Raw genomic sequence first — 27,502 nt, 5'->3', positions numbered from 1 at the left:
ATCTCTCGGAGAATTCGGAACTAGGAAAGTTATAGTCAAAATTCTAACAAGTTTGAATGCTTATCGTTATTGATAAAATGTGCCATAATTGCGATAGTCTAGATAGGGAGGAAATATGGATCAAGTCGGAAAGTCCTTCGGCTATTTGTGCGATATTGATTATAAAGCGAGAAATTTAGTCTAGACTATTTTCACAAGTTTTCTTACCGGCGGCGCCCGCGCCAGGCTAATTACTTGGAGAGCGTCGGGCTCGCACCGAGATATCGACTTCAACTCGATATTTCGTTATCAGGATCCATTTTATATTTTCCGGCAATTAAAGAGCATCAAACTAATACATATTTCGATATTCGTTACGTTCGAATGTCTTTAAGGGAGATGCTGTGCGATCGATAAATTTAATGGTGCAAAATTTTCCATTAGTTTGTTAAAATTTTTTGTTGAAAATTAGTATAATTGGTATGGTTTGATAAAGCGTTGGATAAAAATAAAATTCGATTTAAAGATAATAAAGGTTAAGATAATTATTTTGACATTAATTATTGAACTATTTTGATATAACAATCACATAATAGTCACATCACATCACATCAATAATCACATATGAAATAATGGTAAATAAAATTGATTTCTGTCGACTCATTGAAATCCCCTGAAAATATATATTTTGGCGGTATTCGTAAGTTTGTTCACATAATTTGATTATTAAAATCCTTGATAATATTTTCGGTAATTCCATCCAGGGATTCCCCAAGGGTAAAAATTCACTACGCGATCTCTCTTATGCAATCCCACCTTGCCATGCGTATTTTCCGGTTTCTCGTACCTTAGAGACATCTGATACGAAAAGTACTTAAACTCGTAAAGTTTTTCAGACTGTCGAGAGTTAAGGTAAATCTTGCCTTACGGAAAGCAGGTTGATGGTACGAAACTTTGACTCGGGATGTCTATCTATTTCACGGCCTCGTAAACAACTTCGTGTATCATTATGAGTTTTACCGTAAGGACGAATATTCCTCACGATGAAGAAAGTTAATGAAACCAAGGAAAGGAAAGAAGCTTATGCAAAATGCGTCATGTTTCGGTTAAAGATTAAAATAAGGTTTATATAGCCTGATATAACGTTTTAAATACTAAAACGATTTATTCGAAGGTAAAATATCGCGCTTGTCCAGTTTTGAAAAAATTATCAAACATATTTTTAGCATGGGAATACTTTGGATATTGATCAGGCACTAAACTTGGCTCACTTCTTCTGCATTTCTCCTGCGGGAAATGAAACACATATATACTCACGTCTATTATCTTATATGTATATGGTTTAAATTCCTTTATTATTTTATCACGAAATATGAAATGTTTTAGAAAAACTGTGGAAGCATCGTTTTTAATGGTGGATATTCCCTAGGAGTATTATTTTGTGCATAAATCGTTTTAAGTTTAATTCTTTCATTACTTTTGCATTTTCGACCAGATTGCAGGATTTCTCTAAATTTTGCATGCAGTCGTATGCTTAGATATATATTTTTCAAAATGTTTACATAACAAGGTACAATTTATATACGATTTTGAGATAAATAATGTTATATCTGAATATTATAAGTTTTATCAAAAGTATACAAATATTTCGATAGAATTACATAATGCATGGCTATGTTGAAGTTTTCCCGTGTTCCTTTCATTAAATGTAACATTACGATGCGGCTGAGCATAATTTTAAAACAAACTTTGGTAATGCATTATCCGCGTAATACGCTCGTGCGGATATTATCTATGAAGTATATGGTAGCATGGTAGGCTGCCGAAATGATGGAAGAGTTCAAACACGAGAACGTTACACGAAACAGTACATCCTGTTTTAACCGCTGCATTGTCTGGGTCCACAAGCCATATGCAGCAGTGCAAACAAATGCATCGCAACTAAGCTCAATCGCTCCAATTGCCTTAATTTGCACCGAGGCGGATAGATTGATAATGAATCGCAAGCGTCATTACGCAATTAATTAACGAAATTCAATTGCATACGCGTGGGAATAACGACGACGCGAAATCGCGGCTTGGATTTTCGTTGCGCCCCGATGGAAATTACGAAACAGCAATGTGTGCAAGTTTGATCAGCCATAACGGCCATAACAACGTAAACAAATATTGACACTTTCGCACAAGCGGGTGGGTTCAGTTTGAAAAACGAAAATCTCAGCTGCGTTCAAGTTTATTCGACTGTTGTTTGTCCATGATAGTAGGTCGTCCCGGTTCGATGAACGATCGAGCAATGCAAAATTAATTTCAAATGGAAACATTCAAATCTGTAATTATAGCAGTGAACTTTTGATAAATATCTATGAGAAATACGAAATAATTAACTTTATAAATATTTACTTTATATATCTAATTTATAACAAACGCACACACGTGTATACATTATACATACATATACCTCCATTGCTAGCTTGGATATGGATTTAATTATATCGCGAATAAAACTGAGAATATTAATTTAATTTTGCAAAAATAAGTGAATTAAAAACTACCGAAATTTACTTTTTTAATTAAAGATAACATGTGAACTAGAATGTGAAGACAAGGGAACATGTTTGTTTCCTGTATTCATATTTAAAATAAAAATCGATGCGTCAAAACCTAATCTGTCCCTAATTGGACTGGGTAATAATCTTGAAAATTTGTGTCTACGTCGTCCTTGCGGAAAATAACCTACGTAACAAGATTAATTCAGGAAGGAGAGCACGAATGATGAGATGAAGAAGAAAGATTGATTCTGCAAGAAAACAGCTAATGCAGAAAGATTTGCCGCGCTGTTTCCACAGGAGGACCCCGAACATTGTAAATCATCTCGACATTCATGGCGTTCATACATTCGCGCGCGTTCGAGCGAGCAGTATTTGCCGCAACAATTTGTGCTCTGCTGTACTCGGAAGAATAATCGACACGACTTTATTTTTATTTTACGCTTTCATCGCTCATTGTACGATATTTGACGTCAAAAAATGGAAAAACTGACTTTGTAACGTTTCACTCGCAAAACTTGAATTGAAAGCTTTTTCCGTTTCTCCAAATGTCGAAATGACGAAATTACGATGCATCCGCTTGTGGTACGCGATGCCCATGGATTGATCATAGGGGTTCGTTGGTCGGCACCAGCATGTTCGGCCAAGTGACGGCTAAGTGTTTGTATACGTGCGCCTGTACATCACACGTAGGTACACCCACGGGCATACAGGGAATGTGTTACACGCGCCAGCCCCCTAGCTCGCCCAGGGTACCACCGGCGTAAAGTGACTACGTGTCCGGCGTACCAAGCCCATTAAAATCTATCTGCGAGCTGGTGTAGCACGAAATTCAAGAAGAATCCCGAGGAGCTTACGTTCTTCCACCGTGTTCATGCCGGTGGAATCAGGAGATTTCTGTTCGCGCGAACAAGCGGCTCTAGCGTATTTCCGATCCGTAGCAAAGATTGGCTCGGAGAATTCGTCTCTCGAGAGAGAAACATAGCTTCTTCCCGTCACAACGAAGCTGTGGGCTGCGTTTATCGTGCTGACGCATGATTCTTTTAAACTTGCATAAACAAACGCGAAACGGTGTGATTAGATATTTTAAATTTTTAAAACGTGTAAAGTACGGAATATATTGAATAAAGCTCATTTTTGTTGGAGACATATATTCAAAGGGATAAATAGGAGCCATTACAGCGCTTCGATAATAAAACAGCACGACGAATCGTTAATGGTCGCACTAGGTAGCAGGAGCGATGAATTTTGTTTGCAGTGTTTACTACATTAGCTGCAAACACGTGCGCGCGACAAGGCCGTGCGATTAATCGATGCCATTGAGCAACGCGGGAGACACAGCCAAGCGAAGGGAGTGTTATTTCTCCGTGGAAAAATGGGAGCCGGTTTGTTTGCATTTAACTCGAGGGGAGAAATATAGGATGGCCGGACGTGTGCACCGTCACAACTCGCCGAAACATAAAACGCGTCGTTAGCGCATATCCGTTCGTTAACATGGCGGACGAATTTACATCAGAAATGATTTATTAACTATACATGTTAATTCAGCACGATACGTAAACAATTGTGATTTATCTATCCACCGCGAATATAATTATTTTAGATAAGCTTCGGAGAACCGCGCAGTGCTCAAATGAAGCAAAATATCAAAATGGTTATTAAAGATTTTGCTGCAACACAAAGTGACAATTTAAGAGAGTTTCGTTACGATATAGAAATGCGTTTTAATTATAGAGAGGGAATCCGGGTGAACACAATTGGCTTCCTCGTACTTTATACGATAATGCGCGGCGCACTCGGTCTCTGACGTAACGACCTCGAGCTTTAGAAGATCTTCAGCTTCTAGCGACTGTACGTGCAGATGCGACCGACCTTATGTAAGCGAATTAATGCTTGCTCTCTTTTGGTACTATTGTACGGCGCGCTGATCGAACCGACGCGTCGCCGTCGCCATGCAAAGTGCAAATCACTTAATTAACAACCGGATACCGTGTAATCTAATGATAGCATGTAATGCAGGAATGTGATTAACGATCACAGCGTATAAACATGTATTTATAAAATTTATAAACACCTATTCATATGATTTAATCAGTGAGCGGTATATTATGTTTAAAATACTTTAATCGACAATGCACTGCCCATAATTAAGCAAATTCATGTTATTGTTATGTATTGGGTATTTTGATATTATTACATTACAGATTAACAAAAGCATCGAGAATTATTTACCTGTGCTGTGTATATTAATCAATTTTTATGTTTAACAATGTATGAATGTGGATTATACGATGTAGTAATTTAACGGTAAAGGAGATACATTATTAATTTTCTCCACTTTATAATTAAAACGAAAACTCAATTGTTGTTTTTCAATTTCTCTCAATCGATCCATTTTATAAGTACATATCGGGTAATTCTGTATATAGCTAGTGTGAAATATTGACCTATAAATTATTTAACGTATACATAAGTTCTATATACATATACACACACACACACACACACACACACACACACACACACGTGATGTAATTTAGAAAATATTTTAACAGTTATAATATAATTATAATACATAATCATAAAACTATGAATTTTGTGTAGCTTGTAATTCTTATAAATTTGTTTTGTTATTGATTTATATTGTATAGTTGTACGTAGAATTCAGTCGCAAAACGTAGCATGCATTTTGCATATGAGAACAATCTGCTAACATCAAGATGAAAACGCTTGCCCGTAGAGCAAACGGCGACAATCGCTGCGAAGACTTCCATTTTTCAAAGCGTACAGGCGAAAGAGCAGCAAGACATATCTTTCGCGTCGTGGGGAACTAGCACGTCGGCACTTTCTACATCGATCGCTCTAAATAACTCGCCCGGTAAATTTATTATACTCGGCACCCTTTCAAAAAGAACTCCGCGAAACTTGTTCCAAGGTAGAATCTCTTTTCTAGAAAGCCGTGTCCTCGTCGCGGAAAAAATTATATACGTATATCGAGAAGTAACTTATGGTTAACGCGTAAAGTGCAATATGCGTTACATCCCGGATAAGTACATTATGCACCGATAGCAATATTTTGTTGTTTTATACCTCTCATAAGTACGTTACATTTCGTTTGCGATTTAATTTAATAGTAATGCTCTTGAAGCTCAAATGAACACGATGTTAAATGGGAGCTATAAGTCAGTACAAATATTCCTAACAGCCTAACACTCATATTATGTTGATGATTTTTAGAATTTAATTTGCATTCTAACTTTATGAATTTAACGCGCAAATATCACGAAGTAAAATTGTATGCTCGCAAAGTAATTCCAGTTCCAGTTCCAGTTCTAGTTCCAAATTCCATTACTTTAAATCTGAATAATTATATGTGTGCAAATACCGCGGCACCATGGCACAGAGTGCAGACTGAATCACAAACATATATACCAGTCCTTGATGAACTCTATCTTATATATACTCCCGGATCTTAAGACAATACAGCATAAAATACCTATATAAGGATATGTTATTTGTTTAGTGGTAAATATAAGAGATATATCTTAACATATATATATCTGCGGAAATGCTTTGAAAGATACAACTCTATTAGAGAAAATATGAAAATACTCGAGTTAAAATACAAATGCTGATTAATGAGGAAGAAGATTCCCTGATGTTTTTCAATTGCGAGATATTGTTAGCACAGACAAATAAGAACACAAAGCAGAAGAAAATTAAATTTTAGTAAAGAAAAAAAGAATTATGTAAAGAAGATGCCAAACAAAGGCGCTGCGAGAAAAGGCAGAAAAGGATAAGAATCTTCCGAGGAGATGAAAATAAAAATAGTCCACGAAAGCGAGAATATTGCGGAGAAACACGTTAATAAAGACGTCGTAGCAATTCTACCGAGAAATTAAGACTGAAACGGCGTAATGCTTAATCGAAGCGTGCTAATTGTCTCGTTCGATAAATCTAAATTATGTATAATTTATATATAAGTTCTATAGATAGGATAATAATGGAATAATTCAGAGATTTAATTAAAAATATTTTTCTTTTTTAAACTTGTTTATAAGATTCCTTGTTGCCTACTAAATAAAATGTTCATATTTACGAAAATTTATCGTGCATTATCAATTTAGAGAATCTAAAATATTTTTTCAGATATGTGACAATCGAGTTCTGTAGAAAAGATTATTGGCGAAAAAAGGTACAATCGTAGCCCTACCATCGCTTGCGATCGATTGAGTCGATAGCAGGATGGGTTCCATTTAAATTTAGTGGCCAGTTTATTTCACATAAAAGGGGAAACGGGAATCATTTATACTAGAGCGAAAGAGTATCGCGGTATTGTTTGGAGGGAAAGGGGATACTTGAAAAGTTTGGAAATCGAACTGCGGGACGTTAGGGTAAAAGTCTTAAACTATTCTCGAAGGGAACATTATCGGATTACAAAAAAACGTACGGTTCTCTCGCAGAAAATGCAAAATCGTAAATTGCAAAAGTTGGATTTAAAATAGCTGGGAAACGAGGAGTCATGTTATATAAAACTCCTTTAGGACCATTATATTTGCTTTTAGTTAGAAATGTTTTATTAAATATTATACTTTAAATGAAAATATGTAAAGGATGATTTGTAATATGTTACATATATGATAACACAAATACGTTACAAAATTCAACAATTTTGACAAAACATTGAATTGTTCAGTATACATCTCTGCTTACACTAATTTGCAATTTCAAAATTTGCTAGTCAGAGTGCCAGATCGAGATTTCTAACCATTCTCAAGGGAAATTTGGAGAAATCGTTAAGAATGATGTCTCGATAGAGAACTCCGAAAATTTAGCAAAATACAAAATCAGACAATATTTTATATTATTAAATGATAAGTAATTACCACCCATGATTGATCATATTGATTAATTATTATAAATTTAATGTAAATCGTTACTTTTAGTATATTAGTAGTTTTATTAATTTACTTAATTAATTTTACTTTATTTTTACGAAATTTGAAAAATAAAAAATAAACAGGTTTAGCAACGAAAAAAATACAATAAACAATATTATCGAAATTTTATAATTTTTTACATATTTGTTAATCTTAAAATAAAATTTAAAGGAACGGAATCCATTAAATTGCAACAAAACTGTAATGCCTTAGAAAGTATTATTGATAAAAAATTGTAGAAGTTCGTTAGATTCCAAGACATTTTACTGCTATTCAAGACACCATACCGCCGAACACCGGAATGGTTCGAACAGTTAGAAGCGACGATAAATTTCGAGGATTTCGTTGGATCGCATTCGGAGATGCTCGAAGGTTCGAATGGTGGTAGCAAGAACGGGCCTATTATCAATTGTCTGCGATAAGGAAGGACCAGTCGGCAGGAAAGCCCATTTAGGATGGATATATCCCTGTGGATAGGAGAAATCCTTTGTATAGTTCGGAACTTCGCCCTCGAGAGATCTTAAGCCGCACACTCGAAATTCGACGACAGAGCCCGTCAACGATGCTATCGACACCTTGATGTTCGGTCATTGATGTTCATTAAACGTGATTTCATTATAAAGTCTCCCCCGCTCCCCCTCCCCCCTCTCTCTCTCTCTCTCTTTGTCTGTCTCTTTAACTCTCTTGTTTGAGGTAGGTTAGAGCGTCCATAAATTACATCGAATAGGATATCAAGTGTCTCGTCCTTCTCTGACACAATAAAGTGACATCGGCTAGTGTAGTATATTGAGTATGGTCTTAAAGAGACACGTTTATAAGATATGGAAGATTTAAGATGTGATTATACAGAGATAGCTAAATTTGAAATAAACATTGCATTATATGTGCGCGCGCTTACCCCAATATTTCAATATATTACATTTTAATATATGAATATTTTATATATAAAGGGTATTATGTGTTTGTGTGTGTCGAGAAATTTTCCTGAGCTATCGCAACACATGAATTTTATAATAAATGCTTACTCGAGTATCAGTGACATGTCGGATACCAGTTGAGATTATCTAATGCGACGATGACGAAACTGCCTTTATTCGCGTTCGCAGTGATAATCCACGTCCGTCTCTAGAACGGTATGCTTTATACTCGCGCGCGACTTTATAATACCGCATTGTTCCACGGCACAATGAATACTGTTTGCGTAAAATCTCAAAGTTAATACTGACCCCGTTGCTCGGTGATGAAACATGAGACCAATTGACCGTTTTAGGTATTTTAGGACGATACTGCACCGATTTTATCGGAATGCGAATGGCGCTATTGTTGAAGCACGAATAATCTTCAGTTTCGACATTACAAAGGATTATATTAGTTTTATGAACTTTAGGACTAATTAACGATTTTTTTGCAAGTGAGAGACAGATTAGTATCAAATACACTTGCATTTGTATTCACGCCAACTCACGCGCCAAGTGATATTTGCATTCAATTCACATCGCGGTATGTATTACAGCTGTCGCGATATTTGTTCCATATTGACCTCCCTTGCAAAACTACCATTGCCGTGAACACACGCATTCATACGCTTCTCAAATAGCATTTAGTGTCCATGCGGCGTCCACGGACGGATGTGCTTTGCGCCCAATAAAAATATTGAGCACATATAACTGTTGTCCACTGACTGTCCCAGAGCGCCTCTGCATGTGCAAGCTTCAAATAAACGTGCCGCGGTGCACGCTGTGACCCGTATCACGAAAAATGTCAATAGAACTGCAATTAGGCAGATACTATTCAATTTAAAGAAGCGTATCTAATGTTTTCGATATCCTAAATCCACATAATTAATAAACACATTGCATTTTCGATCATTGTTAATTGTCAACCATTAATACAACTTGATACAATACTTATCTTTCTTTATTATTTGATGTGTATGATATCATATGATTTATTGTGTTTGCGATCGCCGAGAGAAAGAAATATTTGTTTTAAAATAATTTTATTTTACTTCGCAGTATATAAATTTTTCCAATTTAATATTAAATTGGACATATTTAATTGTATTAATAATTAAATTTAATTATACTGATAATTAAATATCGAGGAATTTGTTGATATATCTACGGTAATAACAATACACAATTACACGATAAACAGTAGCTATTCTAAAACTAATATTTAATTAAGTTTGGTATAGACTAACTGCTTGTTCTAAAATTGCACTGGCTTCCACAACACTGGTCTCGTCAACACTTAGCGGACAGCAATTTCGATCATAATGGATATCACGTCCGCAAATATGTTCGTGCGAACATATGGAGGAGACTGTAAACGTACGCGATACTTTCGGCACTCTGAATAATGTCGATCGATAGTATATAACGGCCACTATTTATCTGCTTTTAAACAATGCAAATTACAATTACGGCCCGACTACGGGGACAGCTCGCCGTGCGCGCCCGACGCGCCGAAGCCATTCGCGTTATTTACCGTAAAAGCAGGCGCACTGTTATTCCATTATCAGGCATGGGTGTAATTATCCCGGTTATCGTGTCTTTCCGATAGCTACCATAGCTGGCATCTCCCAGATAGTGTGGCTCGGTATAAACGACAATACCCAGCGTCCGACAATCTTCGTTCCATCACGAAGAGTGAAAGCGCGCGATTCGTCAACACGATTCGTATCGAACAATAATGCATTCTTCGCCGTGCTTATGCTTTCGACACTTATACTTTTATTGCTAATTTGTGACGCATAAAATTCAAATAACTTATGCCATTAAATAGGGCTTCGTCGCATCTATGGCGCAAAGTCGCTGCTATCGATGTCTCACTTATCATTTTTTTTTCTTCCCCTTTTACTCATCTTTCCATCTCTCTTGTCCACGCCGCGCTTTACATCCCATTTTTCCTCCAATTTATATTCCGCTTAAGCGTCGAAAGAAGCATTTTCTTTAGCCCTCGCAAACAGGCGAGCGGGGCGAGCGTTCTCCATAATCTGTGCCGAGGACACAAGTTTAAGGCCGCGCAGAGACTAGCTCAGTTTATATTCACGGTTCTGCTTTATACCGTGTTTAACGTTACAGGCGATCATTCGAGCCTGTGAACTTTAGGTGATAAAAGTATTACACTCTCTTTACTCGTGGGGAAACCATTTACAGGAAACAACTCGAAACTGAATTGTACGAATATCAACGAGCACGAATTAGCCGTGACCAGCAATAACTCTCCTTAATTATTGTCTCGCGAACTACCGCGGTAGAATGCTGACATTGCTGACATTATTTACCTGAGTTTACTGATGAAAACTCTCACGATAATTTAGCCTGAGAGATACGTTGAGATCAGACAAAGGTCAGGTTTTTCAGCTTCTTTGCATAATCACTTACACAAACCTCATAAATAGAGTAAGGATATATATGAGTTACGCAATACTTATTAATTTTCACGATAAATTAAGCGATTTGGCAATACATACTACATACATTTATCGATTCTAGTATCACTCATACTTATATGTTTAATAATTATCGCCTATTATAATATATATTTGATTAAACACGTATTCGGGAATTTGTATAGTTAAATGTATCGTTGATAGAGTTAATCAAGTATAATAAATTGATGGAAAATGAATTGAATAAAGGAATCTAATTAAACTTATTAATATAAAACATTTAATAATTATGAATGATATTACCACTAAATATCATTATTCGAAGAGTGCTTTTTTACATTATTACATATTACAATTTATACATTATTATAAATAATATTAATTTGAATTAATATTGATTAAATAAAGACTAATTTAATAGTTTTGTATGCTACGGTCTTAGCATGTATCTATCGTTTTACGATATGAGCTCTTTTTTTCTCTTTCCCTCTCCCTCCCTCTCCTTCTTCTCTTCTCTCGCTCTCTTCCAAATTTTTCTCCAAATGCGCGAGTGCACACATACACGCACATGCAAACACAGATACACATGCATACATACATACATACATACAACTATATATATATATATGTGCATACATATATAATATATTATTATTTTCTTATCTTTTTTAGTGAATATTGCATATCTTGTATTAATTGGTGACTTTTTATGAATGTTGCTTTGTGTGTCACCAACTACAGCATTTAATATATATTTTTTAAATATACATTTTAATAATGTAAAATATGTAACGTACCTATATTAAGGTAAAGTTTATCCATTGAAATTTTTTTCCGTCAGAATATCATACTTTGTAAAATACGGTTTAAGATCCACATCCGCTATATTGCTAAGGTATATTATTCGAAGTACAAAGTGCAATATCATAAAATTTGCATCCGTTATATAATTTAAAAATAATCGCGAGCAAGTTTATGTCGTGAACGTCGTTTAAAATGTGTGGTTTTATATAAAACGCGTGGACCGCAGGCGTGTGAAAAAAAAGGGAAACCGCAGTTATGTCTCGAAGTAACTTTGGAACCGCACTACAATTATAAAATGTAACTTGAGACTTTCCGAGAGTACAAAGGTTGTACAAACCGGACTCGTTGCGGGAAAAAAATGCACTCGGTGACCACGAAATTAATATCACCGCTTAACGTACGACATGTATGTTCCGCGATGTGTCTCGAGCGTCTCTCGAAATTGCCGTGGATGAATGTGGATGAATGCACGTGTTTTTCATCCGTCGTTGCATCGCATGCAGCATGTATCGTTCTTTTTTCCGTTGTCCACGTTGTTCGTTTTTCTTTGGCCGTGCTGTGCATACTTGTTTTTTTCCAGAATTTTCGAGAGGGACAGTTTCATTGCAGCACGTGGTACGTTTTTTTGTAGTGCAAATTGAAAGCTGCAATGCCGTATGCGTAAGAAAAATTACCTGTCTCTCCCCCAATGCCTTCCTCCCCAAGGAAGCAATTACATGTCATTCTTATTCCGTAAACGATGCCTATTGATCACTGGAGAAGAGAAAATAACTTCGTCTTTTATATTCTTATTAGGATTCCAAATTACAAGCTTGCTCAGATATTTACTCGTCACCCTTGTAGTTTTATCGCGGTCTGATTAAAGAAATTAAATATTCCTAATATATTATATTGATTATAACAAAACACAAAATTCTCTAGTCTCGTGATGATTGGATTTGCTTGATTAACAACAATTTCTATAACTCTTGACATTCGTTTAAATTGTCTTCAAAATATTTTGTATATTAATATGAAAAACATACATTACAAAAATTCTCGTTAAATTTGATAAATGTTAAAATATTAATTTGACTTTTCTTTATAATTTGAAGAATGTAAAATGTTCTCAGGCATGGTGTACAAAACACGCATACAAACCTAGCCTTCCAGTTACGTTTCGTTAATTAAATGAGAGTGGATAAGATATAAGATGTGTAGGGGCGTATCGTATACAGGTTTGTAATTTAAAATTTAATAACGCTAAGAACTTGATTTATATTCCTTTCACTAGTAGGGCCAATGCCGTAAAAGCGAGTAGATGGTTTCTTTTCAATGATCGAAAGCGGACTGTAACAGTAATCCGATTATAGGGACGCTACACATATAGAGGATTCTGCCGCTTTTTGTAGTTTAAACCTGTAATCCCGATCCGATCGTGGAGAATTAAGACGACGATTACGTACTTGACAGAAAGAATAAGAAGAAATATAGCGACTGCTCTCGTTGAGATACGCGCGCATTTACAGTATTAAACAAACACCTTTGGAGTTGTAGGGGAGACCGGGGCTCGTTGGCACAAGAGGCAAGTTGGCAATGCGTTCCGTTTATGTATTTATAGCGAAAAAAACAATGGAAAAGTTATCACAAAATATCTCTTATATGACATAGGTACTTTTCCCAAAGTTTTATTTTAATCAAACAAGTATTACAATAGAAAAAGAGAAAACTCTGATTCAAGAGGTGGCAAGTAAATTTTCGAGCGTTTCAAAATATCGTATTAATGTTCTTCAGCTTGAGAAGTAAATCAAAGTGACGTATCATTAGTTAAAAGAAAAGTTTCTGTTACTATACGACATGTTATTTTGACTAACAACAGTAATTTATTGTAATAAATGACTGAAATAAAACGTATGTAGGGATGGGGTATGTTGGCTCATATCAAGACACGCTTAGCTTGACTTGTTTTTGCCGCGCGCGTGAGACCTGTTTGAGCATGTGATTTGCTATTTACAATGCTGGTAGAAGCTAGATGTATATTTATATTAATATTTTTATGTTGAAGAAAGCTACATTTAAAATAGTTTACAATTGTTTTTCTGCAACAGTATTTTGCTATTAGATTATTACAAAATAACTTTAAAAGATACAATCTTTATCAAGAAGTACGTATCTGTTACCCGTTTTGTGTTTCTATTACGTTTTCATTAATTTAACATGGACTTTTGTCGCATAGTCAACTTACCCTACTATCGGGGCAAGTTGGCTACAATGCAGCATGTTCGTATTTCACTTATTACAAAGAAACTATACAGTATACAGGAGCGTTCCTGGCATGAAAATGTAGAGAAAGGTTCTCTCTATCATATTAGTAATGTTTAATCATGATAATTAGTTGTATAAAATCTCAAATGCCGAAATTGTGAAAACGGTGCCAACGAGCCCCGGTCTCCCCTATGGTGTGAATACGGAGTTGTATGGTGTGAATATTAGAAATGTAGAAATTATATGAATATTTTTGCTTTTACTACATCTCAAAAGCGAACGTCCACAACAAATTTAAAAGAGCATGTTCACATTTCTGAAAATAATGCAAGTCTTTCTCTCCGACGTCATTTCTCTGAGTAACATAGAGAAACCGGCCATACCAAATAGACAAAATTTTAAACTTTCAGCCTTTTGTCTCGACAAGTGTAACTGGAGATGAAGTTGCGAGCATTCGTAGTGACAAAAGTTGATAAACATTAAAGTAAAGTAGAACATTCTCTGCTTCAAGTTGCACACTGTTCCGTTTTACAGAGGTATTATCATCTTAAAGTTAATTAAATTCGGGAAACTTGCAAAATTCAAGAATATGGCGAATTTTAAACCACAAGCGTCCTGTTATTAAGCTTTTTTATTTAAAAAGAAAACGGAAAATGAAATATTGAAATAAAAATAAGGATACATGTTGAAATACATCTCACTGTAACTTAATTAAATTAGATTATAGTCTGTCAACTTTAAAGTAGTAAATAGCAAAAAGGAGACCTTTTCCATTGCTCCATGAATCCCGAAAAATCCGAATGCAATCCGCTTAGAAAAATAAAACGTAGCATCCGCGTATCGATTACGTTGGCTTCTTTCCGCCCGAGGTGTAGAGAACTCAGACATCACGACCGGTACCTTTTTCGTTCAAAGCGAAAAACTGGGTCAAGCGAAAGTGTCTGCTTTTATTCCTCGGTAATGGAGAAATATATATGAAGATGAAATAGCGGACCTTTGTCGGGCGATGGGCGTTGACAAAGCACGAATAAAAGATTGCTCTTTGTTCGTATTTTTACATATATTTTTCGCTTGTAAATTCTGGAAAACAAGGCAGAGCGCATACTGACGCATGAGCGAGATAACGCTCCTTGCTTGTTCCAGTTGATAAGAGAAATCTTTCAAGATTCAATCGTTTGTACGTTCAAACGGATTGAATCGATGTTGGACGAGCGAAATGGTGACGGAGGGAAGGCAGATTGATCGGAAAATGCTATCGTCTCGTTGTCATCGATATTCCACCCACCGTGAAACGTCTCTTCTTGCTGTCATACTTCGATAAACATTTATCTTTATAGAGATTTGACACATAATAGTTTTGTATCTCGCGAATATTCATTTTTTTTGCATTTTTTATAATGCGTCGTACTATTCTTCTAGTTAGTTAATTCTCATTAACATTATTACGCAAAGTGTATTAATTTAATTAATACACTTTTATATTATGTTTACATTTTAATTTTGATGATATTTAATTTTGCTACTGATGAGAGACTAATGTCTCACACAGAATAATTACTATTTCGTTTCCGATTATATATGTCTCCTTTTCATTAATCGTGCTATCAATATAAACCATTGAAATAATCAGAATATATTTAAAAAATCTAGATACAAATGCGTATCTTCAACACCTTAAATCTCTTCATTTATTAACTTCCCTAAAACAAAAAATTGATAAAAGTTAAAAGTGAGTCATCCTTCGACTGATAATAAAGTATCGATTCGCTTGTCAGTAACTTTCGTCCAGAGAAATTCTTTTTCCTTTAGAACAGCTACTTCCTGATAGAAAGAGATCGAATTCCCCGCTTTCTTTGTAATTCTATTGTAGAGCAGTCGTCGAGTATCGGATATTGTACATAGCCGTGCATCGTACAGGACGATCACAGCAGAATGATGCATCGATCGATCGATTGAAAATTTTTTATCTGAGAGATAACGGTGTGAGGATAATTCTACGACCTCTCGGTGTCACCGCAATCAAGGTTTCCCTTCGGTTTATTTTTATCAAGAGCGTGTCTCTTCTTCTGTGTCAGGCGCGTAACAGGGATTTTAAGCCACTTTTACGTTACTTTAATCTTGTTACCAGGGTATGCTAGATCTTTTAACATAATTACAAAGTAGGTAACGCGATATTTGAAACTAATTTAAAAGAGATATTATCTATAGATATAAGACTGCTTTTTAAGTATTTCTCAAGTAGAAAGTTTAATGTATAATACCATAATATGGACTTTTCATAAGCAAGCTACATATATTGCTCATTCGCAAATTGCTAGCTTTGCTTGTAATTACAATACGAGGAGTATATAATACAATCCAATAGCGCGAAAAGCAATGGAAGAAGAAGGAAGAAAAATGTATGTAAGATGAGTATGAATGTGGCATATAAGAGGCTCGAGACTGTCGAAGGAAGAAGTATCGCGCAAATGGTGCTTTGAAAGAGGATCAGTAGAGCTATTATATGCGACATAGTCGAGTGAGATGAAGATACGAGACCCATCATCCCGGGCAAGCGTTTGCACTCTGCCAGACAGCTTCTTCTTGTGCCACCAGAAAGCAAGGCATGGCTACATTGTGCACTCAAAGTCTTCTTTACATAAGACGCTTTATTAGTTCAATAAAATAGAATTACTTATTGTTAGCTACGATTTGTAAGAATTGTCGGCTTTGCTGCGCGCCGCGCCAAGCTATAAAAAGAGGAAGTCGATTCTACCCTCTGTTCTACATTCTGCTTCTACGTGTAAAAGTTAGGAGATAACGAGAGATATTATATTGTTGGAGCTACAGCAATATGTATGTACCTAAATCTTACAATTAGAACAATGAAATTTATGTTAACATTCGTGTATTGATGATGCAACTTTAAATGGAATGTACCACACATTTTTTTACTTATTTGATGAGTACAATAAAATAAAAATCTCGTATTGTTAATATGCCTTAGTTTGTACATGCACTGAGAAAGTTATAAGTAATATAGGGTTAAAGTACTGGTGAATTTAACCTGTTACTACTGGGATGGGTGCGCGAGAGTTGTTTACAAGAACGCATCTCAAGCTTTACTCGGTACCGCGACCTGTGTACTTGTTTACCTTTTTATCCGACAATGTTCTTCGCTTTGTAGAGCGACAGTAGTCGTCTCTATCTGTTTTTCCCAAAAATAGAAGAATTTAAGAAACGACTTTTTTTATTAACTATTTTTATTAACTAATTTATTACTATTGTTCTATCGCAAGATCCATGAACCTAGCACATATATGTTAGAAAATATCCTGTATATTATTATTATTTATATTACTTCCTCAACAGAGTATCAGAGGCTTCACAAATGCAAACATTTGTATAACTAAAACCAATTATTCGCGTAAAATTATTTACGGGAAGCATTTAAATGTCGCGCTTATACCATCCTCATTAAGTCCGCTAAACTGTTTGGGGTCTTATAAAAAGAGCTCGGTGCGTGGTCTCGCGCGAGCGGAATCAGCGGTTACGATGAATGCTCCGTAATTTTCCTCACAGGAGACTTGCGATGAATCTCAAGATTTCTCGACGCGGTTACGCTTGCGAACCGAACCATGAAAGTGCAAGCTTCTCATGTTTTCCAAGTTTGGTTTGTGTATACTTTATATACATATATTTACGTTCGCGCGTACATAATGACTCTGCGCTTGCGGAAAATTTCACGTGACTATAAAGAAATCAAGAAGACGGTACACAAAGACGATACACAAAGACAAAGAGAATTACGTCGAGATGAGAGTAGTTGTAAGATACCAATGTAAAATGCTATATACAATCTCCAATGTGCCGTAGTGAAAATGATCCCCTTTGTACTTGATCGTCAATAGAATACTATACTTAGTCTCTCCATATTTTTTCATTCGTAAACTTAATCTTCTGAAGTGGCAAGATCGATTCTATGAGCTCCAACCTCATTCATAATATGTCATAGGATAAATTATGAGATTATTAATTATGTGATTAAAATATTAAATGGACTCATTAATTACTAGGATTGATAAAAGTGATTTATAAAATTAACTTATGAAACTAAATTATATGTATACGTTAGTTTCTATATTATCTAAATCATTTTAAGCCGATGTTCTACAATAACTTTTACGTGTGTCGAGATTGTATTGTTAAAATAAATACGCGAAATAAATAAATGAAGATTATGCAAAATTGCCGTGTACAACCATAGAGAGAGTTTGATGCATCTTACTGACTGAAGTGCACTGAAAGCTCCGAAACGCTGACTCAAATTCCAGCGTTATTCAAGCAAGGAATTTTAACTCCCGAACGATGTGTTGAGACATAACGTCACTGAGAATACGCTTCTGTTTTTTTTTATTTCCATCTACATTTTCCATCCTACCTGCGAATGACCGAGGATGTGATGTGAAATTTTATGCATCGACACCGGGCTATGCTTGTCACCTCCAGCGCGGGCTAGTCCATAAAATATTCAGATAAGATCTGTCGGTACGCGGTTTCACCCTCGGAAGCTTAGCGTGTGCACGCGTGGGAAATAAAAATGCGCTCTATGGAAATTGGAAATCGACGATGCCAACATCGACTTATACTTCCATAGGGATTTTAATTTATCATTCTTGCATGAGCTTCATTAATTAGAAAAAACCTTTTAATGCAGATTATATGTGGTTGCATAAAAAACCTTGGCGTTCATTACAATTGTGAAAAGTACAGAAAAAAATCTCATAATTAGTAAATAAATATTAATGCCGGTATTTTATGCGGTGAAGAACATTCATCTGTACGGTAACATGTAAAAAAAATGCAACAATAGAAAAAACTATGGGAAAATTAAAATAGTGCACCATTTTAAAACTACGTGATCGTAATTCCTGGCCAACGTGAGATATGACTTTGAGAGAGTTTTGACTTGCCACTAGACTCGTAATTGGGACTGGTATCCCAATGGAGCTGTTTCATAATTCAAACGTATGCACGGCTTTTCCCGATAACGCAAAAATTTGAAATAAATCAATGTCGAGAGTACAGCGCGCATTAAACACATGTATGTGTGTATGTGTTTGCGTGTGTGCAATGAGAAATCACGTCGTTAATTTCAATCACATATGACAGATATCTTATTCTTCTTTCGATAGATTAACGAAAGTAACGATAACGCGAACACAATATTGACAATATAATCTGTGGTTTCGCTTTTGATTTATCAAAAGAAAAGTAGCGTATAATGAGCATAACATGCGATTACGGTTTCTTCGCTATGTTATATGCTTCCATTTTGTGAAATGTTATTGGAAATGGAATTATTTAACGTTAAAAGCATAGAGATCTATCATCTCGAGAATGATGTTTCGCTTTTCTTGCATCTAATACTCAGCTCTCTATCGTAACAAGACAGAACGTTCTTGCAATCTGACACGTGACACTGCACCGTGAGCAAAGACCGACGTCATCAAGCGTGCTATACATGTACCTACAATTTTCGTGAAGAACGTTATGCACACCCTATCATCTATGAATTCGGTTTATAAAAAAAGCATTACCGAAAATTGGTCAAATTTAAAAATGAAACGAAATTACTATGATTGTCCGATCGGAAAAATATAAACGCAGTTCAAAAATAAAAACCAATGTAAAGCCACAAATATCACTTATGAGTATTTTAATTGCTTATCGTTTTAATAATTTTTTCCGTCTTATCTTTTGTGAAAAATCAAAGAAATTTGAATTTTCCCTTTTTGATCTTTATTCTCGTTTTTTATCCCATGTAAACCATACTTGTCTCGCAAACCGCAACGTGACGTCGGATATCAAGACGATATCAAGCGTCCAGCACACGTACAATTCCCCACGAGAGATAGGTTGCATATACGCATGAATGTATGTGTGAAGTCGATCATACACAATACATTTATTCCAGAACACATCGACGCTAAACTTCGAATAGTTTGTCTGAATTCTGAGAAGAAGGAAGATGAGAACGCGGAAGAAAAAGTATATTTAAAAACTGAACAAAATTAATCAATGGTTCTAATTTATGACGAAAAAAGAACACCATTTTTCCAGGAAGAAAGTAAAGTTTTGCAAGTTTGATTCTTTCGGATTTATCATTGTCGAGAGAATTAATATTATCAAGCTATCAGCATGATGAAATATATTAATTAAATATTGAATGGAAAATGCATAATTTATGTAGTTTAATTTTTTGTCTCACTCTCTGGACCTTCTGTCTTTTCGTATTAAAGTTTGAAACGTAGATAGGAATAATTTTTCCGAAATTTGTCTGTATGTATAAAACCTGAAATTTGAAAAATGGATCGAGTCTTACTCGAAAATTTAAAATCATAGCGGAAATACACGTAAGCAGATATACATTTTACATATTTCGAAATTAACTTATTAATGTCGCATGATAGATGGAATTGCTTGGTTGTTCTTATCCTATGCCTGTGTGTTTTACTGTGCACTAGGGCGGAGGGAAGATGGGGGATCTCCTCCCGTTACTACTCGTCCCGGCAGTACGATGATAAAAATTGCTTTCTCCGGAGAATTATTTTGATTAATTTTAGCTGTTTTATTTCATACGAAGCATTGTGCTAATTGTAATTGAATTAAAAATGTATTTAATTTAATTTCTCACAATTTTTAACAACAAATATTTTTGTTGCTCCTTCTATGTATAATTATTTTGTAAACTATTGTAAAATCCTGAAACTAGCAGTACAAGAAGAAATACGAAGTATATTGAAATATTTACAACATCTGCGACTTTATTCGTTAAAAAATTTTTAAAAATACTTCAAAATTTTACTTCCATATCTATAAATTATTTTATTCTTTATTTTGCACATATTAGTTCTCGGATCTCAATGCCGATGGCATATTCGAGGAGGTCGACAGATCATTATTTTATAATCTAATTATGGTCTTTGAATATCATAAAGTCCGATGGAGCTCCATTTATCACGATAATTGATCGAGTACAATGCAAACGTATATTGGACCTTCTTGACTGCTATTCGCATTACTTACAATAGAACTATGCCGATGGGCGTGTTAACGATTAATTCATTCTGGAATTCGACATTTCTTTTACGGAATCTCTTCACTAGTAGATAGATGCGGCCGACGACCTTCTCCAACCTCCTGTCTGTTTTTTTTTATCTTCCGGAAACTACCGCTTTTTCCTCTCGCCTTTGTTTCAAGCACAAAAGAACGATCTCGGGTATTCTGAATTGCGCGAGCCAGCGATGTAATTGCCCGTACATATCCCGTAGAAATCGTAGAATTTAAAAACGGTACGAGTTCTTTGTACGCACATGAACGGTGATAATTCCCTGCGCTTTTAGCAAAATCGGTCGGCACTGTATTTCTCTGCCGATGTCGTTATCGCGCTAACCCACGTACTCGAGATATTTGTACATAGTTCGGAACGTACGTCGAAATCGCTATTGCACAAATATCCGTTATACACGCTTGCTCTTTGGTTTTATTTTGAAACATGCGCAGCTACTCTGCAAAAACTAACGAGGTGGGTGGATAGACAAACAAAAAAAAGATTAGGATTAACTTCGATTCTGTGCATTGTACCGTTATGCATTTTTGTTAATCGTAAGCAGTAACGATACTCAGTTATAAATTGAATCATTTTACCATGGGGCGACGCCTTTGAAAGGAGTGTGGGACGCGCCACTAGTTAATCAATACGTAACGGATTCAGTAGGTATATTTGCACGCTCTAAGGACACGCTAGCAATCGTTAATTTTATTTCATCTCGATTCCATTTCCGCGAGAGACAGCTTTCGAATAGAATTTGCTCTGCACGTGTTCCGATGTTTATCAATAGTTTTTTCAAAATAGTAGCGAAAGAAATTGTAGTAAAATCGAGAAAGACTAAGATTTTTTATATTTGCAATAGAACATATGTATAAGGTTTCTACTGAAGAATTGTAGATAGTTAAAAACAAGTTAGACGTCACAAAACAAGATTTTTGTAAATTTATAAAGTTATCATATGGGTTATTCATGTCTCTCACATATTTTCGTTTTTAAGAACGATTTAAGATTATTTTCCAGACCGTCAAGTATTTTCTGATTAAATGCAAATTTTGTTTCAACAGTCTCAGATATACAATATAGATTGAACGAACTAACAAGCCAGAAAGAACTAGGACAAAAGCGATAACTTTGTCAAAGTGACAACTGAAACAAGATCGTCCGGACAAGTGGACATATCGCAAAGTCGACGACGTCGTAACGTGATCTCATCTTCTTTTTGTTCCAGGTTTATTCGAGATGGACGGTCTGCTGGTGCCCGGCACGATGTGTGACCACGAGTTTGTCAGTTCGCAATCGACGCCTCAATACGGACGATTTTATTCGCCGCGGTACCCGTCCTCCTATCCGAAGAACATCCGGTGCTCCTACCTCTTCCGGGCAAGGTAACTAATCTGACCTACTCCTGAGCCCATGCGCTCTGTTCCGGAGGGTCTAATCCATATATAATGCATCTCCGCTGCTAATCTCCGCCGCGCCGTCGTCATATATCTACTGCTTTAGCGCATTTAATGACGACAGTCTGTAATCCTGCTCGCAGTTCATTAACACGCAATCTAACATAGGCATCGAAGGGCATATTCAATCATATCGAACTCAACATGTTTGTTTCGCATAGCGTTTAAATAAAGGTTTAATTTCGCCCAGGCCACACTAAAACTCGACATACTGGTTTTGGATATTAGGTCACGTTGAGTTTTGATACTACCGCGCTTATCCCATCATCAGAAATTTTCCGGCTTCCTATCCAGCTCAACTTTCCTCGTTCCTCATCTCGGTTCCTTGTTACGTGGCCGCCGAAAGTTTACGTCCGTTCTGTCGCAAGCCGTTTCGCAGCACAGCGGCATAAAAGCTGCACTCGCGCCCAGCTAGCGGGAGAAAAACCGGCAAGTTCTCTTGGCATGATCCCTCGCAGGAAGTTGCTATTCTCTAGCCGGTCCCACGAAACAACACCGAGGCTAGACCTCGTCGCGACTTGCGTATGAAAATGCAATCCATGTAACCCAGTGTTAAATGGCAAAACACTAACAAGCGGTAATATTAATTTGCCAAAGTACTTGTAAGAGAAAATATTATTCTCTCTCTCTCTTAATCTATTTTAGAGCATTAATTTCTAATAGTTTACTTAATTATCTAATAGGATTTCCAGTTTCGCGCTCCTATATCTATATCTATATCTATAAACGTCATAGTTCACATTACGTATCGTTGCACAGTTCATTGATTTCTGTGGATGTCTGATCTACGTACAGCGATCAAAGGAAATAGTTAACGGAGTCGAGTCAGAACGTCGCTCAATCGTGATGAATTTAATCGCGGCGCCGGGCCAGTATGCGCGAATGTGATTTCCGTAGTATTGTAGGTTGCTGCTTAATTACAGTAATTGTATCAAAGTAGCGTGTGTAACCCTATATGTCTAACAGTTATGTCAACGCAACGTCGGCCGCTATGCCAGCCGCTATAAAGCCGGCGGATACGTGTATGTGTATTATACGCGCGTGCAGTCTATCTGCTAGGTATTCATGACACTCGCTCTATACTATATTAACGTACTACACTGTTCTCGATGGCTGGATGGCCTTTGTCACGCCGTGATTGCAAGCGAGTCTTTTAATGATTATTCACATGTGAGGAAGAAACGTGACGGAAAGAAAGAAGCGAGAAAAAAAATAGTAAAGAAACGAATATATTTCGGCTTTTCTTTCTTATGGTTAGGTTATAAATTCTTATATTCTATAAAGGCACTTTCTGTCATTTAGCCATTTAAGCTTTTTTTCATAAAGAGATTTGGTCCCGTCACATTGTTCACAGTCGCCGTCGTCGCCGTCGTCGCCGTCGTTTTAACAAATTCATACGCTAGGTGCGCTTATAATGAAATTAATTACAGCTCCCATCTTGTTTCATTAGTACCACGGGGAACAAGATAAACCGCGCGCGTGTACCGCCGCCCGGTACCGCTCGGACGAAAAATGCATGTAATAATATTTTCGTATTCATAAAAATGCAAGTTTTAATATCGCAAGTTATGTAGCATTTACACAGTAATAAGTGGCGTTATAATGTATCCATCTAGGAAAACGCACGCAGAGTAACTTGGTTAATTGTATTTCAGGTTGAAGGAGAGAATTCGTTTGGTCTTTGAGGAGATTTCTCTGCAAGAAGGAGACCTGAGGCGAGTATTACGTCTTTATTTTTGATTTTCTAACGTAATATGAAAAACATGAAATACGCATAGTATTGAACGAAAAGTAATAACGAACAATAACGAAGAGTAAATAAACGCAGAGCAACAAATTAGAGATTGCATCAGTCGTCTCTAAGGCATTTTCTAAAGAGAAAAAAGAAAAAAAACGCGCCGTTTTAAAATTTCTTTTTGTCATAAATGGTTTACAAATTTTTTCTTCCGGCGCATCTCGAAGTTGATAGATTTGCGGGAGCAACGTTCGGTGCATCCGTGGGAAAAAGTTTCCCGTACGTTCTTCGCATATCCCGGATAGAAATTGAGTTCCGCAAGTTACGAAAGAGAAAAAGCTGAGGAGATTTAGCGGGAGGGATCAAAGTCGTGAATTCACGAAGTATGACCGGGGCTGCCTCGTCTATGTAAAAGATGCGCCATTAAGCCCCGTCGGCTGGTAGGATGGCATTGGCGCGACCTGTCGATTTAAAACTTTGAAACTGTCGTTCGTGCGGCGTGTTGAAAACAGCGTGTAACCGAAACCGCGAGAGAGATGTCCGGATGGACATAAATGGAGTACGGGCGCAGAAACACGTCCAGATGGCTAGCTTCCATTCAAGTGATAAGCAGAGCTTTAGACATCACCGGTTTTCGTATATATTGATTTATTTTTTATTCATAGCAATTAAAACAAGTTTCAAGAATTTACTTGTTACTGATGGGTTTTCATTTTATGTTAATCTTAGTCTGATAAAAAATATTGAGCATTTTGTTATATACTTGCTATGTGTATTCAGAATATTTCAGCAGCTTTCCTCCCAACTTCCGCTGCATTTTCCCGACTAATAACCCTACAACTCGAACGAGACATACATGTATAATGAAAGCCGCAGGGCTGTTAAAAACTTTAAGACTCGTTTGTTCACACTTATACGTACACGATCACCAAAAACGCAACATCCGTTCGCACAATTTAAGAAAAAATGACCAAAGTTAGAATTACGGGAGTTTTGAATCGTTACTGCTGAAGACGGACATATTTTTATGACTCTGATAACAAATTTCATTAGTTTTGCCAGCGTAATCGCGACTTTATCTGTTTAATATTGAATGAATCGTGAAAATATATTTCTCATTGCAGCAAAAAAATATTAAGCATTGTAGTTTACTTAAAATTAATTATTGATGATAAGTCATAAATTAATTTATGTTGTTAGAGGCAAGACGAATAATCAACTTTTTAATTGGAAAATAGAACTTACACGGAAGACAGAAAGTTTTCTTAAATTTTAACTTGAAAAGTACTTATCGGAGTCTATTGTAAGATTGAAACTGGAGGAGATATTGTGAAGTGAATGTCTTTCTATTATTTATGTATAGCAGCAGAGGGGAATTTGCATGTCACCACTGTGTAATTCTTAACAACTTAAGCTCGAAAGATTTTTCTCACGGATTATGAAGCTTTTGCATGTATCGTTTTCTGGATTGCTATATGATAAATTTTAAAGATTGCCAGGTGAAGCTCCATTGCGCTAATTGTAAATGTAATTATGATCTGTCAGTTATTAACGTTTAAGAGTTAACGAGACACAATAACGAATATCAGAATCACGAGGGCGCAGGCAAAACTTTTCTATTTAAAACTTTCTCTTCCGATACAGTTTCGTGTATTTGATACGGATCGAACGGTGCACGTCAGTCAGTGCGCTGGCAATAGCCAGCAGATGGATTAAGCACGCAATGGAGATTTACGGGAAAAATAAAGTTGTTCCCCCGTCTTACAATTAGTTTTGTATATTTACCACTCTTAAATTTAATTCCGTAATTAATACCTATAATTAATCAACGAAAACATATGTCGATACGTGAACGTTATCTGATTTGTCATTCCCTCTACACGAATGTGACTCGCGGAAAATCAAACTCTTTAAATCGCTCTGGATTAAAATTTCTCTGCACTCGCGGCAATCGTAAAAGTTACTCTGTGCTATCTGAGAATTTTATCGACTAGATGACGACACGAATAGATAATCGGCGTCGATTGGTTCGGCCAGCTTGGTAAAACATTTGGGTCGAAGTAGCACAAGATAGAGATTCGACATTTAGGGAGGAGTAAAGCCAAACGAATCATTAAACTAATCAAACGAACTCGTTTGAATGTTTGCCGAGGAGCGGTAATGACGATTGGTGTCGCGTCGCATTGTCCCCACTGCTGAGAGACGTTGATGCAGAGTCCTGTTGAAATTGACTCATACTGCTGATGAACGGCATGCGAAAAGCTCTGTAAAAAAGATCTTGAGTCGTTTGGTGTCTTTCCTTATTTTTTAGGATACTCCTCCGTCTTTTCTTTGCCCTTTTGAACACTTTTTCTTTTCCAAAATTTTTCTCCATGCATATACTTTTTGAGATATATCGTAGAATATAGATAACCCATATATTTGAAGCAAAAAGATAAGCAACGGCCAGAGTGACATCGACAAGTAAGAGTCACCATGCGTGTCGTTATTATAGACGTATCATAGACATCGATTTTGTAAATTAAAAACACAAGATTCCCCTAACATTTGAAATAAATGTAAAACATAAAAAAAGTTTTCCTTCTTTAAGTAAATGGTTTTTAATATTATTGTTTAAATGAGTTTATATATTAATTTATTCGTAGGTAAGTCTCCTTTTCTTATATTATTGGCTAAAATTTATCATTACCGAAACTATGCATTATAAACATAAAGAAAATGTCACGTATGTGAATGAAAAGGAGCTATTTTATATTTGGAGAGATATCTATATTAATTTAAAATTTCAATCAAATATTCAGTGAAGAGATAGGCTTGTTTGTGTAGTAATGTTTTTCGCGTTGACCAATGAACGTGCGAGTGGACGATCGATCGACGGACGAGTTTGCTGTAATTTGAACGCTACTGTACGTATTGAACTTCCTACGTTTTATGAGCGTTCCATGTGCGTGCCGAGAATAATCGCGGTCGTTAGATATATCTCGTTACGCTGCGCGAGGAGTGTTCGTGAGTTGGTCTTCCGTGATCGGTATTGCTTCTGAGTACTTAAGGTATACGCGGAGCTGATGTTCCGTGTACTTACGACATGCAAATCAGCGGGAGACCAGATACATTCGCGCTCGCCGACCCGAAGGGATCTGATGTATTATCAGTCCATGAATGAGAGATAGCCTCTTCCTGCGCGCGACTCCAAATTTTACGATCGCCAATACGTCAAATTGCTAATGCTTCAGATATTACTGACATAAATCTGCCAGGCAGTAATACTGCGAGCTTGACTACCGATCCTTTCAAGCTGGTTGCCATA

At 36.3% G+C, this 27,502-nt stretch overlaps 2 protein-coding genes across 4 annotated transcripts in view; one reads left to right on the top strand and one right to left on the bottom strand.

Moving 5' to 3' along the window:
• Positions 1-27,502, bottom strand: part of M (zona pellucida domain-containing protein miniature) — a 272,287-nt gene that overhangs the window by 121,339 nt on the left and 123,446 nt on the right. The gene's annotated exons all lie outside the window — the stretch shown is intronic.
• The window catches only part of Sol1, a 236,257-nt gene that overhangs the window by 89,804 nt on the left and 118,951 nt on the right, over positions 1-27,502 (top strand). For all 3 annotated transcript variants that reach the window (XM_071713297.1, XM_071713298.1, XM_071713299.1), the window contains 2 exons: positions 22,232-22,388; positions 24,116-24,175. In XM_071713297.1, coding sequence (XP_071569398.1) covers positions 22,232-22,388; positions 24,116-24,175 — 217 coding nt within the window. The remainder of the gene's footprint in view (positions 1-22,231; positions 22,389-24,115; positions 24,176-27,502) is intronic.

The sequence above is a fragment of the Temnothorax nylanderi genome, unplaced genomic scaffold, assembly GCF_030848795.1.
Source record: "Temnothorax nylanderi isolate EJ_2023f unplaced genomic scaffold, tnyl_v1.0 TNYL_tig0122_pilon, whole genome shotgun sequence".
NCBI classification, from domain to species: Eukaryota; Metazoa; Arthropoda; class Insecta; order Hymenoptera; family Formicidae; genus Temnothorax; species Temnothorax nylanderi.
This window is presented reverse-complemented; position numbering and strand designations above follow the sequence as displayed.